The sequence below is a fragment of the Bufo bufo genome, chromosome 6 (genome assembly GCF_905171765.1).
Source record: "Bufo bufo chromosome 6, aBufBuf1.1, whole genome shotgun sequence".
Lineage (NCBI taxonomy): Eukaryota > Metazoa > Chordata > Amphibia > Anura > Bufonidae > Bufo > Bufo bufo.
Genome location: NC_053394.1, coordinates 388,286,689 through 388,306,258, shown reverse-complemented (window position 1 = coordinate 388,306,258; position 19,570 = coordinate 388,286,689). Strand labels below are relative to the sequence as shown.

The 19,570-nt window shown below is 42.6% G+C and overlaps 1 protein-coding gene and 1 pseudogene across 1 annotated transcript in view; both read left to right on the top strand.

Annotated features, from left to right (window-relative positions):
• Positions 1-19,570, top strand: part of LOC121003527 — a 1,246,211-nt pseudogene that overhangs the window by 486,618 nt on the left and 740,023 nt on the right.
• The window catches only part of LOC121003531 (gastrula zinc finger protein XlCGF26.1-like), a 181,462-nt gene continuing 166,304 nt past the window's right edge, over positions 4,413-19,570 (top strand). The window contains exons 1-2 of the mRNA XM_040435427.1: positions 4,413-4,464; positions 16,271-17,332. Of these exons, the coding sequence (XP_040291361.1) occupies positions 16,369-17,332 (964 nt within the window). The 5' untranslated portion in view covers positions 4,413-4,464; positions 16,271-16,368. The remainder of the gene's footprint in view (positions 4,465-16,270; positions 17,333-19,570) is intronic.

Here is a 19,570-nt window from a genome sequence, read left to right as displayed (position 1 = left end):
TGACCCATAATGCTGTGCAGCCAGCTAATCAGCAGTGACTGCCCTATAAAATCCTCATCCTGCCCTGTCTCCACCATTTTATTGTGAACTGAGCATATGGAGAAATGTGACAAGTTCTAGGGACAGTGTTTAACAAAACTTTTAATTGTAGAATCTTGGATAGGGACAGTGTAGAGAGAGTTTTCACACACTGTAGAGAGAGCATAGGGAGACTGCAGGGACAGTGCAATCTCTTTGTAATCACCCTGTGCATCTTGTTTCACTGCTGTACCATTTATTCTTAATCTGTTCTGTTATACATATGTATGAAATTATTATATATAAATATATACCATATACAACAAACCCTCTTACTGGGTCTGATTCGAGGTTGTATACATTAAATGAGACACGAGTGAAGGTATAAAATAAAAAAAATATTGTATAGTGTGGAAAATTGATATTATAGTATTATTATTGATGAGTATATATGGAGTTACAGTGAAACAAAAGAAATAAATATTACATAGAGAGATAATTATACACACACAGTAATAATTATAATTGCTAGCAATTTCCAGGATACAATATAATGCTACTTTAACTCAACATTAAAATTCCTTACAGTTTATAGTAACCACACATGGGCCTCCAATACTTGTCTCTCCTCTACCCTCCCCAGTCCTCTCTTCCTCCCAGCCTCCTCCTCCAGCTTCCAAGTTTTTTTTCCATATTTCTTCCATCTACCTCAAAGCATGGATCTTATTCCTTGAAAGCTCTCAACCCCCATTCTTGCCAATGCCCCATATCGGTTATCTGAGAGTGTGGGCCTGCCCAGAAACTGAATTTTGGTCAACCAGTTATTTTAGCATTTTATGACTCTGCTCTTATTCCCACATTTCTGGTGCCTTTTGTTCTCTGCTAATCAGCATATGTAAGAGATGCAGGATTCTACAAGGCCTTTATCTGTGACAATCAGAGTAAGACAAAAGCAGCTAGATACATACTAATAAATTCAGTTTCCTACCCGTCTCTGATTCACACAAATAAATCCCTCATAATCTATAAAATATAATGTAATATAATGCATATATTATTTCCAAAACCAGTATTTCTTACCCCCCTATAACACTTCCCTCCACAGATCCCCCTATAACACTGTCCTCCGCAGATCCCCCCCATTAGTTCAAAACCCACCAAAAGCACACCATTTAGTTCAAAATATTTTCTTTTCTTAATTTTCCTCCTAAAAAACCTAGGTGCGTCTTACATCGTTACATCATATAAAGTGAAAAATATGGTAATTCTAACTCCCCAGCAGTTTTCTAAAGTTGCCCCCACACACACTTCCATCAGGAGGTAGATTCTGTAGATCTGTTTGTTAGCAAGCACTATCCCGTGCCAGAGGTAGAATAGTGGTTCCCTGCCTAAAAAAGATGCCCATGAGCAAACCCTCCCTACATGTTTCACCAGCGCACTGGCTTCATCAGGGGAGTTTGGGTTGTACTAAGGGGAAGCTCAAGGACCTGCCACATTTTATTCTAATCCTGCGCCCGCATTTTTTCACAGCCAATAGTAAAGCCCCCCAGGGCCAGGGAACCATTGGAAAAGCAGTTTAGAAATATTTTCATCTGCACAAATGACGTCAACTCGCCAGCAATTTTCTAGATGCTCAGATGCATCCGTACATTTTATACCCTTTGATTATGGACACCTGGCAATGTGATCTCTAGTCTGACCACCAGTCCGAGGCTTGCTGTCCTGTCAGACAGTAGATCAGTCTGTCCTGTGTGGCTGACGTCCTGTGAACTACAAGATTACAGCATTATTTATCAGATCCCTCTGGAGAGCTCCCTCCCCACCAGCTACTCCTCCTTGTCTTCTGTATGTCCCTAAACATATCATGCTGCTGAAGATATCATTCCTACATTATCCAATAAACTGGGAAAGCACATATTTAAACGATAAGTCCCTGAAATGATTACTAATCAGGTTCAGTAAGAATTTTGCAAAAAATTATCTGCCTAGGGGTGTAGGAAAAGAGCAAGGGGAGACCCCTGCAGTGGTGGAGATCTCTCTCCACACCTAGGTTCTCATAGGAGTGTGTATGTGTGATCTGAACGTACCTACTTCTCCTCTCTCCTTCCCCCGCTTAGTGGTGTGAGAAAGGAGTAAGGGGAGACCTCAGGAGTGGTCACTCCCCACACCTATGTATGACTGCTCACTAAAGCGAGTATTCACAAAACGAGTGCTCCTCTGCTATTTTGGAAGAATCTAGTAGGTAGCCTGCAGCCAGACCACATAGAGACCACTTGACCTGAGACATATTGGGTAATCTAGATACCTATAGATTCACCCTAAAATACTTGTGGATCAACCCCCCACCAGAATTCATGTGCACTTTGAGCCAATACCTCACTCCAATATCCTATCAGATGATCGACGTGATCTGTACACCATAACATAATAGTGACAGCGGGACCCCCATAGTTTTAATGGATCACACTTGTATTTCCTTTTAGCATAAATAGTAAAAGTTATGTTTTATCTTAATAAGGGTGACCCTGTACAGGGACTATTTTTGGGTTATCAATCCTCTCATTCAGTTTTTGTCAAGATCCCCTCTACCGCGGAGCACTCGTCCCCACTACGGTCACATGGTATACCTGGACTGCTTCAACTGTATCTATACCATGTGACCACATGGAACTGGAAACATGTGACCATAGCGGGACGAGCGCTCCACGGTAGAGCCAGCAACACTAGTTTAAAAATCGTCTACTGAGTCCTTGGCGATGGAGACTAAATGTTTTGGGTCACGGGCAGTGGATGACAAGTTTAGGGACTGGACCACATGATCTTTGTGTAGAATTTACGCAGGGAAGAGAACAGAACCGGTGAATGAAGTATATTAGTAAGTTAACATGAATATAAGGCCCTTCCAATATTGTGCAATTGCTCAGCATAGCAGCAGAATGCTATTTGGGGTGCTGTGCTGGCAATAAGCCTATGTAGCAACTTGAGGTTTTAAAAAAGAAAAGTTATAACTATGCCCTTACAGAGTCCATCTGAGTGAAAAAAGTTTAATTACTCTATAATTGTGCCTCTGTTTTTAAATGACAGAAAACACACTTGCAATTTTGCTAGTACCGTTTAATAATCTGTGTGTACCAAACCCCTGACTATTCAGTTATATGTCTCATAATAAAATGTCTGGAAAACGGAAGAGTACAAAACGAAAGACCCATGCCTCGTCCTCCCAGAGTTAGAATGTGGGTGGTAGCAGCGGTATCAGTACCGGCCAGGAGTAGTAGTAGTTGGCCACAGTTGTCCCTGGATCATGAAAAGTGCTAAATTATTATTGAGGGCAAAGAGGATGGGATTGTGGACTGGGGAAAGTATGGTGGGTATTAATATTACTGAAGGCACTGTCAGAGGTATTATTAATACTGGTAACACAACCAGGGCATTATTATTGATGGGTCCACTATAAGAGGACGTTTAACTACTAGGACACCATAGGGGGCCTTACAGGGGCTTTAAAGCTATAGGGATTTAGACGGTGTGAGTTTGTGTAGTGATCAGCGGCAGTGTACTACAACCTATTCAAACTTATTATGGGTAGGGGGAACCCTATCCACAGTTTGCCCTGGGGCCCTTAGAACTCTAGTTACGCCACTGTGTCCTTATACTATAAAAAGTGATAATCAGGATGTTCTAGTGGTGATAGATAATCAGTTCTCACCTCTCCTGTGTTCTCCCCTGTCCCTTATACTAGGTACAGTATCTTCATGCCTGCAGTCATCCCAAAACTGGTAGACAGAACAGGAAGACAGCATTAAAGGGTTTGTTCAGGAATAAGTAACTTTTCACATGTGTCCGCAGCCTCTACTATGGAAAGATTAATACGTACCTGCTACCCTCAGCTCCGGTTATGCACGCTGGCTCCATTAAGTCCATCTTCCAGTAAATGTTTGCTTCCTTGCCGGTACAGGCATGGTCACCTGCTTCCAGTCATTGGCTGCAGCAGAGCAGATGATTATGCCCATTCCTAGGAAGTAAACAAGCCACAGATCGGAAGAACTTTGACTTACCGACTTCACAGTCCTGGGGCGGGCAGCAAGGGCAACAGGTGCACAAACGTAATGTTATATACACACACAATGCAATGTTAGGGATGGAATATAAGGGCTTCTCTCCCTGCATTGGAAACTGGTTGGAATAACGAAGCAATCAGATTGGATTTATACAGGAGACCTGCAGATATTTGGGTCAGAAAACTCCTGCTGTCTGGTCGTTTTTGGTCGTCTTTTCAGGTCATATAAAACCTTCCACACGACTTCTCCAACCGTCTGATGACTTCTACAATATTTCTTTCACAGCTTGTGAATCCGGGTGAAGAACTGAAGAATATTAAACCTACAGAGACATATGTGAGGGGTGATGAGCAGAGTACAGAGGACATTCCTACAGATAACCGCCCAGGTGAGTAGTGACCACTAAGTAAAGCAGAGAAGACTCACAGATTCTACTCCTTCACCGGATGATACAATTTTATGTTATATTTTTAGGTTCTCTCTTCTGTCTGTTTTTTTGTGTTATATTCACCGATTCAGCTAAAATTCTAATTAAATATAAATGGAAATGTGACAGTGTTATAGGTGATATACAGTATGTATATGATACATATAGTCCATCCTCAGGAGAGGTCATTAATATCAGATCGGCGGCAGATTCAACTCCCGGCAGCCTTGTCGGTCAGATGTATGGAGAGGACACAGTGCTCTGCGCGCTCTTAGGCCTCTTCCTGGCCATGCAATGTGACGTTCATCGGTCATATGGCCTAGGCACAGATTAGTCCCATTCAATTGAATGGGTCTGAGCTGCAATGCCAAGCACAGCTACAGTTCAACAGATGGCGCTGTGCCCGGTAAGTTGTGAGGAGGCTTTGTATTAACGGGAGCTCCGGTGATCACTGAGGCTTCCTCAGACAGCTGATTGGTGGGGGTGCAGGGACTGGACCCCCGCTGATATTGATGACCTATGCTGAGGAAAATCTTGGAGAACCCCTTTAATCATCTGCAAATGCTAAAAAACGGAAACCAAATACGCAAAACATTTCGCTTTATTCAGTATTGAGTATGAGAGCCACGTGCATAAATACATTCACTTACACGCCTTGGCATCCTACCTCACATTTTTGTAAATATTTTATTCTATCTTTTCATGGGACAACCCTGAAGATCTGACACTTTGATACAATGTAAAGTAGTCAGTGTACGGCTTGTATAACGGTGTATACAGTTGTTGTGCCCTCAAAATAACTCAACACACAGCCACTAATGTGTAAACCGCTGGCAACAAACGTGAGTATGGCCAAATTGTGCCCAAAGTGTCAACATTTTGTGTGACCACCATTATTTTCCTGCACTGCCTTAACTCTCTTGGTCATGGAGTTTACTAGAGCTTCACAGGTTGCCACTTGAATCCTCTTCCACTCCTCCATGAAGACATACGTCCATTTTAAAAAGACAACCTCTGGATAAAGAGACGAACATTGAGAACCTTAGCGTCTCCTCCTCCCTGTATCGATGCTGAGTATTAACATACTGAGCGGAAAAACTGCAGGGGGGCACCGCGGGGCGTAGGAGCAATATTTGAAAAAAACAGACAGGGTGGCAGCATCAGCGGGGGGTACCCCGCAAGGAAAGATATTTATCTGAACTAAAAAAAAAAATAAACATGAAAGGTTCTCTTTAAAGCTGATGAGCTTGGGCGAGAGAAGCTACATAGATCAGTTGGTAATCTGCATCAAGCAGCAAGTTTCCTTCTGGATTTCTCTCCTCCATCTACAGCTGGACAACGTGGTTGGTGACAATGGCAGGAACATTGTGGCTGCACTTCATTTGGGGGAAATAACACATGTTCCCTCCATGGCACACATCATACATTTTTAGTGGTGCATCAATTTGTGAAAAAGTAATGTGGCTTGCAGATGGTATTGGTCATGTCCAGGGGACTGTCCAGCCATTCTTATGTGACTAAAAAGACCCTTCTGAATGTGAAGTGACAAAATGGTCTGCCTTTGTACAGTTTGAGTTCCACCTTACATATGCTGAAGCGTTGCTATGAGCAGTGTAAAGAGATTAATGATTTACATGATGCATGAGACCACCACAGCAGAGCATATGTTATTTTGAGCTCAGGCAGTGGCAGCTCATCAGGGCCATGTGTAGCATACTCAACCCCTTCGAAGAGATCACCAGAGTAGGGACCAGCATTAACATGGCATCACCCTGATATTTATATTTGTACTAATGCTCAAGCTGATGCAACAAGGACTAGAGGAAGAACAACAACCTTCACAGCTTTCCTGGGATCCTGTAGCTGATCGGAACCTGGACGGACGAAGTCGCATAAAGGAGGAAGTGGATGAGGAGAAGTTTGTGGTACAGGGAGTTTTCCTAGGCACAGCTAGGGAAGGAGGTTGGCGCTCGTTATGATAGATATGCTGATGATGACATTGGCCATGACCAACCGTTGCAGTGGAGTCTTAAAGAACTGGGTCCACAGGCATGCTGGTGAGCATCACAAACTGCATCCTTGGTTGCCTACATGCTGGCAAGCATGTGGTTAGCATCAAGCAAAGTGATGACTACTGGAAAGCCATACTTTTAGATCATTGCAATCAAAGCAAAAAGGGGAGAATGTTTTACTGATACCTGTCACCAGCATTTCTGTCCAGGAGTCCCATCTCCAACCTGGCTGAGTCAGAGACCTCCCGCCCTCTCTGGTGGTGCTACCCTGAAAATAAGTCTCAGAAGGCACAGCAGCAGCCAATTTATTTTTCTTAATGTGATGGAAGTATTTTTTAAGTGCTATGCCAACCTGACTTATATCAGCAAAAGGATAAGCATTGCCTGAACAACCGGGTTCAGTCGTACCTGGACTGTGCCCTTTCTTCTGCACATAGCCTGTCCCCTGACTCCATGGACTTCTGGGAGGGAGATTGAAACAGTGGCTGGAACTGGCCCAGTTTGATATGTGTCCTGTCTTGTCCAGCCTCCAGTGCAGGGTATTCAGTGTGGCAGGTGGCATCGTCACACACCTCCAGCTGATGCCAAGGAGTAGATCTGCCAGAGAGTCATACACAGATTGTCAGGCCAATGGGAGCAGATTTAAATCTGGTAAAATGTATTTGTTCCCTCTTCCGACTGATTCTTCAGAATTACACCTGAAATGTATTTCCATAAATTGGTTCCTCTCTAGCGATATACTTTTCATAATCTTTGGATGGTGTGTAGAGTATATATGAGTCACAAGCACTTAAAGGAGTTGTCTCATCTGAGACAATGGGGGCATATCACTAGGATATGTCCCCATTGTTTAATAGGTGCGAGTCCAACCGCTGGGACCCGCACCTATATCGACAATGGAGCGGGCCAAAGTGGTGGCTGGAGGACTCTGGTCCGGCCATCCCAAGCGCCCTTCCATAGAAGTGAATGGGAGCGCACTGTGCATGACCAGCCACTATTTCCATTCACTTCTATGGGCCTGACTGATATAGCCGAGCCAGTGCTGCGCATGCACAGTGCATCCTCCACCACTTTCAGGGCTCTGTTTAGGAGATAGGTGCGGGTCCCAGCCGTGGGACCCGCACCTACCAGACAATAGTGGCATATCCTAGCGAATTGCTCCTATTGTCTCAGATGAGACAATCCCTTTAATATAAATGCACTAAAAAATGAAGTTGTTATGGTGTGGGCCATGCAGTTTGTTTAGTTGACAGTGACAGGACTGAGATTTGGAGAGACCTCGGTGTGCACAGTGTCCTAGCTGCAGTGATGATGTTCGGGTCACAGGATTATTCTTTGGCGCTATATGTAGTTTGTGTATTGGGAAAGGCTGCAGGATAAAGCTACATTCACACAACAGTGAAAAATGGCACACAGATGTTTTCAAAATGAATTGAACTCAATGGCGCTATTCACATGGCCATTTTCTTTTTAAGGCGAGTGTCACGGATAAGGTACAGAGTGAAACACCACATTGAAAACCAAGAGGGAAGAGGAAAGCCACTAGGCCTCAATGCTAGGGGAGGAAAGGGTCACCTCCTAGAGAACCCATCTCCTGGCCCTGACTCCTGTCCATATGGGCACCCCTTGAAGGTCGAAGTGCCCATACACTGGAACCTGGAAGCCCTGGAGACCCTGAAAGATATTGGCAGGGCTGAGACAACCCGTTCCTTCCCAGATGAAGGAACAAGCATCTCCCTGAGGCCTAGTAACAACCAACAAAGGGAGAGAAGACAAAACACAAACAAGTGACACACTAACTTCTGTAGTAGATAGATGAACAGGAACTCAGAGATGACCACACACCAGCTCTTCCAACAACCAAATGAAGCTATCTACCGCATAGTCTGAAGGGTGGGGTCAGACTATATAGGGTAGAAGTGATGACCACAAGCTACACCTTAAACAAGGGATGTAGTCATTAACAAAATCAACACAGACTTAGGAGTAATCAAAGAGGCAGTTAGATTCCTCCACGCTCAGCCAGTTTTCCTGATCTCCTGACATCTGTCACATGCGGGACTGTGACAGCGAGTGAATAGTGGTTGTGAAAAATAGGACCTGTCCTATTTGTAGCCGTTTTCACTGCCAGATGGACCCCATTTAAATCAATGGGACTATTTTTAATGGCCATTTAGACAGGAGTGCATCCATGTAGTGACCATTTAAAATGGGTACACTAGTGGAAAATGGCCTTTTAGGAGTTAAAATAAAAATAAATTGCCTTATCCGCTTGCACACACAAGGCAGTCTCTCTTGGTGCTGAAGGACCTGTGCTACCAATGTGATGACATCACTATGCTCTCCCAGCATTATTGCTTAGGAGCGCATGGTGACATCATCCCACTGAGAGTGTAGGTCCGTTAGCACCAAATGAAGAGCGAGTTTTTAAGAAAATTTCCAAAACCCACTTTTTAAGGACTAGTTCAGGTCTGAAGTCACTTTGTGGGGCTTACATAGTGGAAACCCCCCAAAAATGACCCCATTGTAGAAACTACACCCCTCAAGTTACTTAAAACCAATTTTACAAACGTTGTTAACCCTTTAGGTGTTCCACAAGAATTAAAGGAAAATGGAGATTAAATTTCTAAATTTCACTTTTTTAGCAGATTTTCTATTTTATTACATTTTTTTCTTTAAGGCCTCTTTCACACTTGCGTTGTCCGGATCCAGCGTGCACTCCACTTGCCGGAATTACACTCCGGATCCGGAAAAAACGCAAGTGTACTGAAAGCATTTGAAGACGGAACCGTCTTCAAAATGCTTTCAGTGTTACTATGGCACCCAGGACGCTATTAAAGTCCTGGTTGCCATAGTAGGAGCGGGGGAGCGGTATACTTACAGTCCGTGCGGCTCCCGGGGCGCTCCAGAATGACGTCAGAGCGCCCCATGCGCATGGATGACGTGTCCAATGCGATCACATGATCCATGCGCTTGGGGCGCCCTGACGTCACTCTGGAGCGCCCGGGGAGCCGCACGGACGGTAAGTATACTGCTCCCCCGCTCCCCACTACACTTACCATGGCTGTCAGGACTTTAGCGTCCCGGCAGCCATGGTAACCATTCAGAAAAAGCTAAATGTCGGCTCCGGCAATGCGCCGAAACGACGTTTAGCTTAAGGCCGGATCCGGATCAATGCCTTTCAATGGGCATTAATTCCGGATCCGGCCTTGCGGCAAGTGTTCCGGATTTTTGGCCGGAGCAAAAAGCGCAGCATGCTGCGGTATTTTCTCCGGCCAAAAAACGTTCCGTTCCGGAACTGAAGACATCCTGATGCATCCTGAACGGATTTCACTCCATTCAGAATGCATTGGGATAATCCTGATCAGGATTCTTCCGGCATAGAGCCCCGACGACGGAACTCCATGCCGGAAGACAAGAACGCAGGTGTGAAAGAGCCCTAACACATTAAGGGTTAACAGCCAAACAAAACTCAATATTTATTACTCTGATTCTGCGGTTCACAGAAACGCCCCACATGTGGTCGTAAACTGATGTAAGGGCGCACGGCAGGGCGCAGAAGGAAAGGAACACCGTATGGTTTTTGGAAGGCAGATTTTGCTGGATTGGTTTTCTGAACGCCATATGTTTATTTTTCTACCGATCGTCTTGTGCAGGGGCTCGTTTTTTGCAGAAAGAGTTGAGGTTTTTATTGGTACCATTTTTGGGTACATATGATTTGATCATTCATTATTACACTTTATGGGGCAAGGTGGCCAAAAAATTGGCTGTTTTGACAGTTTTATAGAGCAGATCGTTATGGACGTGGCAATACCCAATATGTATACTTTTTCTTATTTATTTACGTTTTACACAATAATAGCATTTCTGAAACCCCAAAAATTATGTTTTAGTGTCCCCATAGTCTGAGAGCCATAGCTTTTTTATTTTTTGGGCGATTGTCTTAAATATGATCTTATTTTTTGCGGGATGAGGTAACGGTTTGATTGGTACTATTTTGGGGTATATACGCCTTTTTGATCGCTTGGTGTTGCACTTTTTGTGATGTAAGGTGACAAAAATGGCTTATTTTTTTACACCGTTTTTATATTTTAAAGCGCAGATCAGAGCCTGAAACCGGCATTTTAACACTTCCTCGATCCGATTGGTTAGTCTGTGCAGACTAACCAATCGGATCGATTGCCGGCAAGGGGCCACTCTGATTGGTCCCTTGCCGGCATTACTGCACTGTATGCTGTCCGTGACAGCAGCAGGGCAGGGGCAGAAGCTTTAATCCAAGCGCTTTGCAGCGCATGGATTAAAGAGCTGCCAGAACGTTTATATACGTGGTAGCTGCACGGGGCATGTGCAACTATCACGTATATATACAGATTGCAGTCGTGAAGGGGTTAAATAAATAAAGCAAATAAAAATCATCTAAATCATTATCATATAATGGCCCTTAAAAATGAATGCAAAACGTCCGGATGACCAAGAAAAGGATGCGACTGAGTGTCCGTTTTTTATGGCTTTTTTTCACATGTGAATGTAGCCTTAAGAGGTCATACAAAAAAGTCTCACCACTGAACACCATATTTTTGCTTGCTGCTGGGAAGAGCATGATGTGCTCGGTATTACTTTTTAAACTTTATTCACAGTACAGGATCTTCACTGATGTAAAGGGGGTACTAAGGGACAGCACTACTGCAGGAGGCGCACTTAGGGGGCATAACTACTGTGTGGAGGCACTTAGGGGGCATAACTACTGTGTGGACACATCAAGGGGACATTCTACTGAGTGGGGGGCACTTAGGGAGCATCAGTACTGTGAAGAGGGCACTAAGGGGGAATTCCACTGTGAAAGGGACACTGAGGGGAGATAGCTATTGTGTGGGGCACTAAGAGGGGATTTGTCGCCTCTTGTCCAGCGCTAGTAAATGTTTTATTTATATATCTTTTTTAAATAACTGATTGGGTGGGGGTTGCAGGGAAGTAGCTCAAGTTGGAGAGCCAGCATTTTCTAGTTATGCCACTCGGTCCACTATTAGATTGTGGTCTGTTTGGCCACCACTGTTTTAGGGCTCTTTCACACTTGCGTTGTCCGGATCCGTCGTGTACTCCATTTGCCGGAAGTGCCCGCCGGATCCGTAACACCGCAAGTGAACTAAAAGCATTTGAACACTGATCCGTCTTCAAAATGCGTTCAGTGTTACTATGGCAGCCAGGACGCTATTAAAGTCCTGGTTGCCATAGTAGTAGTGGGGAGCGGGGGAGCAGTATACTTGCCGTCCGTGCGGCTCCCGGGGCGCTCCAGAATGACGTCAGAGCACCCCATGCGCATGGATGACGTGATCCATTCGATCACGTCATCCATGCGTGTGGGGCGCCCTGACGTCACTCTGAAGCGCCCCAGGAGCCGCACGGACGGTAAGTATACTGCTCCCCCGCTCCCCACTACACTTTACCATGGCAAACAGGACTTTAGCGTCCTGGCAGCCATGGTAACCATTCAGAAAAAGCTAAACGTCGGATCCGGTAATGCGCCGAAACGACGTTTAGCTTAAGGCCGGATCCGGATTAATGCCTTTCAATGGGCATTAATTCTGGATCCGGCCTTGCGGCAAGTGTTCAGGATTTTTGGCCGGAGCAAAAAGCGCAGCATGCTGCGGTATTTTCTCCGGCCAAAAAACGTTCCGGTCCTGAACTGAAGACATCCTGATGCATCCTGAACGGATTTATCTCTATTCAGAATGCATTGGGATAATCCTGATCAGGATTTTTCCGGCATAGAGCCCCGACGACGGAACTCTATGCTGGAAAAGAACAACGCATGTGTGAAAGATATATAGTGGTGGTGGTGGCTGCTCTCCTATATAGCCTATGGTATGGTGCTGCAAGCCCAGGGAGAGGACACCCTACCTCTGAGGATTAGATTGGAAATAAAGAGATGTGTTTGGGCGAGCACTCTACCATAAAGCACACATTTATTCCAAGTAGGTTAATATAAAACAAGTGAGTAGCAATATAAAACAAATAAAAACAGGTTAAAAAAAAGTAAAGTACATCAATATAACAGTGGAGTAGCTGGATATTAATCAATGTCCAAAAGGCTATTCGATCCTCTGGCGTGAGTGGTATCTAGAGTTCTTTATAGGGCCTTCTGATATGGCCTAGGTTGTCAGCAGAGGTCCACTATGCCCACAATGATAGGTGATAGGTGTTATAAATGCCTATACAGCGCTGAAGTGGATTCTTACAATCGACTAGTACTTGTATTGTGTCGGACTTCAGTCCCGAAGTATTTTTGACAAAAGAAAAGGATATTCTCGGCTATTCTGTCGCTTACCTCCTCTTTGTAGGAATAGTCCCCTTATGTCCGCGGTATTTGTCGGGGGAGCAGGTGAGGGACACCGGGTGATGTATGAAACCGGCGTCTCACGTTGCTCTGCTCAATGACCGCGTTCAGTAATACTCGCGGGATTGCACTTGCGTGGCTTCCTGTTTGGTCCGGTAGTGACGTCTTTCCTATATTCGATTCGAAGATTTGGAAACTCAATTTTTCGAATATTAAAGTCCTGTCTGCATGGCCATGCGACTAAGGAGATTTCGGAGATTTCGACAGGTGTATGGCGTTTACCCAGACGCGTTTCGGGAATTGTAACTATCCCTTCCTCAGTGGTTACGCTACACCTGTCTGTATACACCTTATATACTCCACAGAGCTGTCGTCAAAACCTGGACCAGACTTCAGGATTCGGTACTTCCGATTTTGTAGAATTCGATACCTAGGACTTCCGATTTTTTTAAGTTTATATTTTTTCGAAGACTTCCGATTTTTTTTCAACTTTCGATTTTTTGATGTCGATTGTTTTGAAGAAGGCTTTCGATGATTTCTAGGTATATTTTCTTTGTTATACTTTTCTCACAGATTCTTATATAGAGTATTAAAGGAAGAGGATCCATTCATCAAGTACCTCATTTGTGGATACATCTTCAACATATATAATACAATAATTTACACTAAGTAAAAACTTTTAATAAACAGTTTGGATTATAAAAAACATAAAAAACATATATTTGAATATTGAAAAATAGAAATAAAAAAAAATATTCTGATGTTGAAATATTAAAAATATAAAAAATGTGGATGTATCTTGCAGTCTCAATGTGGAGTACTAATGATTAATGCTAAACTATACTCCACATATTGGGCTTGCACATATATTTTCAGAAGATAACAATGGTGTTGATAATGACAATAATGGTAATGACAATACCAACTATAGTGGTAACAACAATAGTAGTGACAACGGTAACGAAGTCGGCAGGAGGCCCCAGATCGAGGGAGGGTCGCAGTGCCGATATACGGCCAAACCTACGACCCTCCATCGAACCGGGGACACCCCCCTACAAAAGCATAGCCTGGCTATGAGCTGTGTGCTGTGATTGGCCAGCGCTGCAGCAAGGGACACTCCTCATGCAAAAAATCAGTCCAGTACAACAGACGGAGCTGCAGACACCGGAGCCTATACCGGGCGAACGGAGCGGCGCCCAGACATACTAGTAAGTGCAGGGGGACCCCTGGGTGCCGCTCTGCCCACAGTTATAGTTAGTTTTTAGTTTGTACACTAGTGAAAGGTCCTCTTTAAATCCATCCAAGTCCCCAAAAATGATCTCTTTTTATCTCTAGGTTTTACAGAAGGGGCTATTTTAATTCCCAAATTTGGTGCCCTAGTAAAAGTGACCTTTGGGGATGTAGGTAGGAGATGGCCTATCACCCTAGCATTCAGTATATGGTGCCAATTTGTCTTTACTATTTGCTGTATTTTTCTATAATCGTCATTGAAGGAAAGGACAATCCTACTATTGATCTCTTTAGTTGTCTGGGATTTTTCCTTCTTTTCCACCTGATTATCAAAGAAAGTCTGTCTGTCTAATTTTCTAACCTTTTCTAAGGCTTTTTCTACTATTTCATCCGGATACTCTTTCTCCCGGAATAGCTGCCACATTCCAGCCGCCTCCTCCTCAAAACAGTGATCTTCCGTACAATTCCTCCTAATTCTACGGAACTGACCGATCGGGATGTTGCTCAGCCATCTTGGGAGGTGGCAGCTGGAATATTGGATAAAGCCATTTCTATTCGTTGGTTTGTAAAAAGTATTACAGACAAATTTATTATTCTGTTTCTTGATCACCAAGTCAAGGAATTCCGTTTCTTCTTTAATAATAGCACTAAAGACTAAATTCAATTGGTTTTCATTAATCTCCTTTAAAAAGAGATCTAGAGTTTCCCTTTCACCCTTCCGGGTGTCCCCGGTTCGATGGAGGGTCGTAGGTTTGGCCGTATATCGGCACTGCGACCCTCCCTCGATCTGGGGCCTCCTGCCGACTTTGTTACCGTTGTCACTACTATTGTTGTTACCACTATAGTTGGTACTGTCATTACCATTATTGTCATTATCAACACCATTGTTATCTTCTGAAAATATATGTGCAAGCCCAATATGTGGAGTATAGTTTAGCATTAATCATTAGTACTCCACATTGAGACTGCAAGATACAGCCACATTTTTTATATTTCAACATCAGAACATATTTTTTATTTCTATTTTTCAATATTCAAATATATGTTTGTTTTTTATTATCCAAACTGTTTATTAAAAGTTTTTACTTAGTGTAAATTATTGTAATTATATATGTTGAAGATGTATCCACAAATGAGGTACTTGATGAATGGATCCTCTTCCTTTAATACTCTATATAAGAATCTGTGAAAAAAGTATAACAAAGAAAATATACCTAGAAATCATCTAAAGCCTTCTTCAAAACAATCGACATAAAAAAATCGAAAGTTGAAAAAAATCGGAAGTCTTCGATAAATATAAACTTTAAAAAAACGGAAGTCCTAGGTATCGAATTCTACAAAATCGGAAGTACCGAATCCCGAAGTCTGGTCCAGGTTTTGACGACAGCTCTGTGGAGTATATAAGGTGTATACAGACAGGTGTAGCGTAACCACTGAGGAAGGGATAGTTACAATTCCCGAAACGCGTCTGGTTAAACGCCATACACCGGTCGAAATCTCCGAAATCTCCTTAGTCGCATGGCCATGCAGACAGGACTTTAATATTCGAAAAATTGAGTTTCCAAATCTTCGAATCGAATATAGGAAAGACGTCACTACCGGACCAAACAGGAAGCCACGCAAGTGCAATCCCGCGAGTATTACTGAACGCGGTCATTGAGCAGAGCAACGCGAGACGCCGGTTTCATACATCACCCGGTGTCCCTCACCTGCTCCCCCGACAAATACCGCGGACATAAGGGGACTATTCCTACAAAGAGGAGGTAAGCGGCAGAATAGCCGAGAATATCCTTTTCTTTTGTCAAAAATACTTCAGGACTGAAGTCCGACACAATACAAGTACTAGTCGATTGTAAGAATCCTCTTCAGCGCTGTATAGGCATTTATAACACCTATCACCTATCATTGTGGGCATAGTGGACCTCTGCTGACAACCTAGGCCATATCAGAAGGCCCTATAAAGAACTCTAGATACCACTCACGCCAGAGGATGGAACAGCCTTTTGGACATTGATTAATATCCATCTACTCCACTGTGGCAAGTGTGAAAGAGCCCTTAGTCAATTGATACTTGAATTTTGTGCCATGTCTTATACTTTCTGTGGATTTTTTATTTATTGGAAAAGTTATAAAATTTCAATACAATTTTAATGTTATTCATCAATAATAAAATGTATTTTATTCTTGGCAGATGACTGTACCAGGAACTTTGAGAAACATCTGGTATCGTCAGATTTTGAAGTAGATGATTGTGGTATCACACGAGATACATTTGAAGAGCATGCCAATATGCAAGATATACCCTCATCCAATCACAGCAACAACGCATCATTTGATTCTTTTAAACAGGTCCGATCTTCTGATTCATCACAGACTGTAACACAAAATAAAGGTCACAGAAGAGGTGCTAAACATCAAACCGCTCACATAAGAGGGAAGCCATTTTTATGTTCAGAATGGGGTAAATGTTTTAAGCATAAATCAGTTCTTGTTATAAATCAGAGAAATCAATCAGGAGAGAAGCCATTTTCATGTTCAGAATGTGAGAAATGTTTTCACAATAAATCAGACCTTGTTATACATCAGAGAAATCACACAGGAGAGAAGCCATTTTCATGTTCAGAATGTGGGAAATGTTTTCACAAAAAATCAGACCTTGTTATACATCAGAGAATTCACACAGGGGAGAAGCCATTTTCATGTTCAGAATGTGGGAAATGTTTTAACCGTAAATCAAATCTTGATACACATCAGAGAGTTCACACAGGGGAGAAGCCATTTTCATGTTCAGAATGTTGTAAATTTTTTAAGCATAAATCACATCTTGTTAGACATCAGAGAAATCACACAGGAGAGAAGCCATTTTCATGTTCAGAATGTGGGAAATGTTTTAATCAGAAATCAGAACTTGTTATACATCAGAGAAATCATACAGGAGAAAAGCCATTTTCATGTTCAGAATGTGAGAAATGTTTTAAGAAGAAATCAGAACTTGTTATACATCAGATAAATCATACAGGAGAGAAGCCATTTTCATGTTCAGAATGTGGGAAATGTTTTAACCGTAAAGTAAATCTTGATATACATCAGAGAATTCACACAGGGGAGAAGCCCTTTTCATGTTCAGAATGTGGCAAATGTTTTCACAATAAATCAGTTCTTATTACACATCGGAGAAATCACACAGGGGAGAAGCAATTTTCATGTTCAGAATGTGAGAAATGTTTCAACCATAAATCATCTCTTGTTAATCATAAAAAAAAACACATATAAGAGAAGCCATCTTCATGCTTAGCCCGTTAGTGACCTCTCTTATGTGTTTTTATGGTGTTCACTAACTAGCTTTATTTCTTCAGATACTCTTTTTTTACAGGGAGATAAAACAGTGCCAAAGGTAGCTGAGTGCTTGGAGCGATGATTGGGACCATTGTGAGAGCTCCCCAAACAAACATAGTCTCCTGTATTGAATGAATATTGGTAATCAAAGGACAGATCCAGTTACAAGTGAAACTAAGTTATTTTTTTTATATATATCTCCTCGAAACACAAATGTTTAGTGAGAGAAAAAAATATAAACTGTTTCCCACCCTGCCTGTGATCGGTATGGGGACCCTCCATTCCTGTTAAACTGCAAATACAGGGGCCTATATGTGAAAGTCCAAAAAATAGAGCTGGATTCCCACAAGAGCTGGTGTCCAGACATGTGGAAAAAGGGGCATCATTCACACTTGTAAATGGCCAGTTATTTTCAGTCAAGTGGAATGGCAGATAGGATATAACATAGTAACATAGTTTATAAGGCTGAAAAAAGACATCTGTCTAACCAGTTCGGCCTGTTATCCTGCAAGTTGATCAAGAGGAAGGCAAAAATTAAAAACTGTGAGGTAGAAGCCAATTTTCCCCACTTTAGGGGGAAAAAATTTGTTCCCGACTCCAATCAGGCAATCAGAATAGCTCCCTGAATCAACGACCCCTCTCTAGTAGCTATAGCCTGTAATATTATTACACTCCAGAAATACATCCAGGCCCCTTTTGAACTCTTTTAGTGAACTCGCCATCACCACCTCCTCAGGCAGACAGTTCCATAGTCTCACTGCTATTACCGTAAAGAATCCTATTCTATGTTTGTGTACAAACCTTCTTTCCTCCAGACGCAGAGGATGTCCCCTCGTCACAGTCACAGTCCTGGGGATAAATCGATGATGGGAGAGATCTCTGTACTGACCCCTGACATATTTATACATAGTAATTAGATCTCCCCTCAGTCGTCTTTTTTTTCTAAAGTGAATAACCCTAATTTTGATAACCTTTCAGGTTACTATAGTCAACCCATTCCAGTTATTACTTTAGTTGCCCTCCTCTGAAACCTTTTCAGCTCTGCTATGTCTGCCTTGTTCACAGGAGCCCAGAACTGTACACAGTACTCCATGTGTGGTATGACTAGTGACTTGTAAAGTGGCAGGACTATGTTCTCATCACGGGCATCTATGCCCCTTTTGATGCAACCCATTATCTAATTGCCCTTGGCAGCAGCTGCCTGACACTGGTTTCTACAGCTTAGTTTGCTGTTCACTAAAATTCCAAGGTCCTTTTCCACATCAGTGTTACCCAGCGTTTTACCATTTAGTATTTACTGGTGACTTGCATTATTCCTTCCCATGTGCATAACCTTACATTTGTCAGTGTTAAACCTCATCTGCCACTTCTCTGCCCAAGCCTCCAATCTATCCAGATCCCTCTGTAGCAGTATACTGTCCTCTTCTGTGTCAATTACTTTACACAGTTTATTTTCATCTGCAAAAATTGATATTTTACTATGCAAGCCTTCTACAAGATCATTAATAAATATATTGAAGAGAATAGGGCCTAATACTGACACCTGTGGTACCCCACTAGTGACAGTGACCCCATGAGTGTGTACTATTAATAACCACCCTTTGTTTTCTATCACTGAGCCAGTTACTTATCCACATACAGACATTTTCTCCCAGTCCAAGCATTCTCATTTTATATACCAACCTTTTATGCGGTACAATGTTAAATGCTTTGGAGAAGTCCAGATATACGACATCCATTGATTCGCTGCTGTCAAGTCTAGAACTTACCTCCTCATAGAAACTGATTACATTAGTTTGACATGACTGATCTCTCATGAAGCCATGCTGATATGGCGTTATTTGCTTATTTTCATTGAGGTACTCCAAGATAGCATCTCTTAGAAAACCTTGAAACAGTTTACCCACGACAGATGTAAAACTTGCCGGCCTATAGTTTCTGGGTTCTGTTTTTGGACCCTTTTTGAATATTAGCACCACATTTGCTTTGTACCAATCCTGTGGAACACCCCCTGTCAGTATAGAGTCCTTAAATATCAGAAATAAGGGTCTGGCTATGACATTACTTAAATCTCTTAAGATATGGGGGTGTAAGACAAATTGCTGGGACCAGATGGCAATTTTTTTATTTATTTTTTAAACATAAATTTTATTGG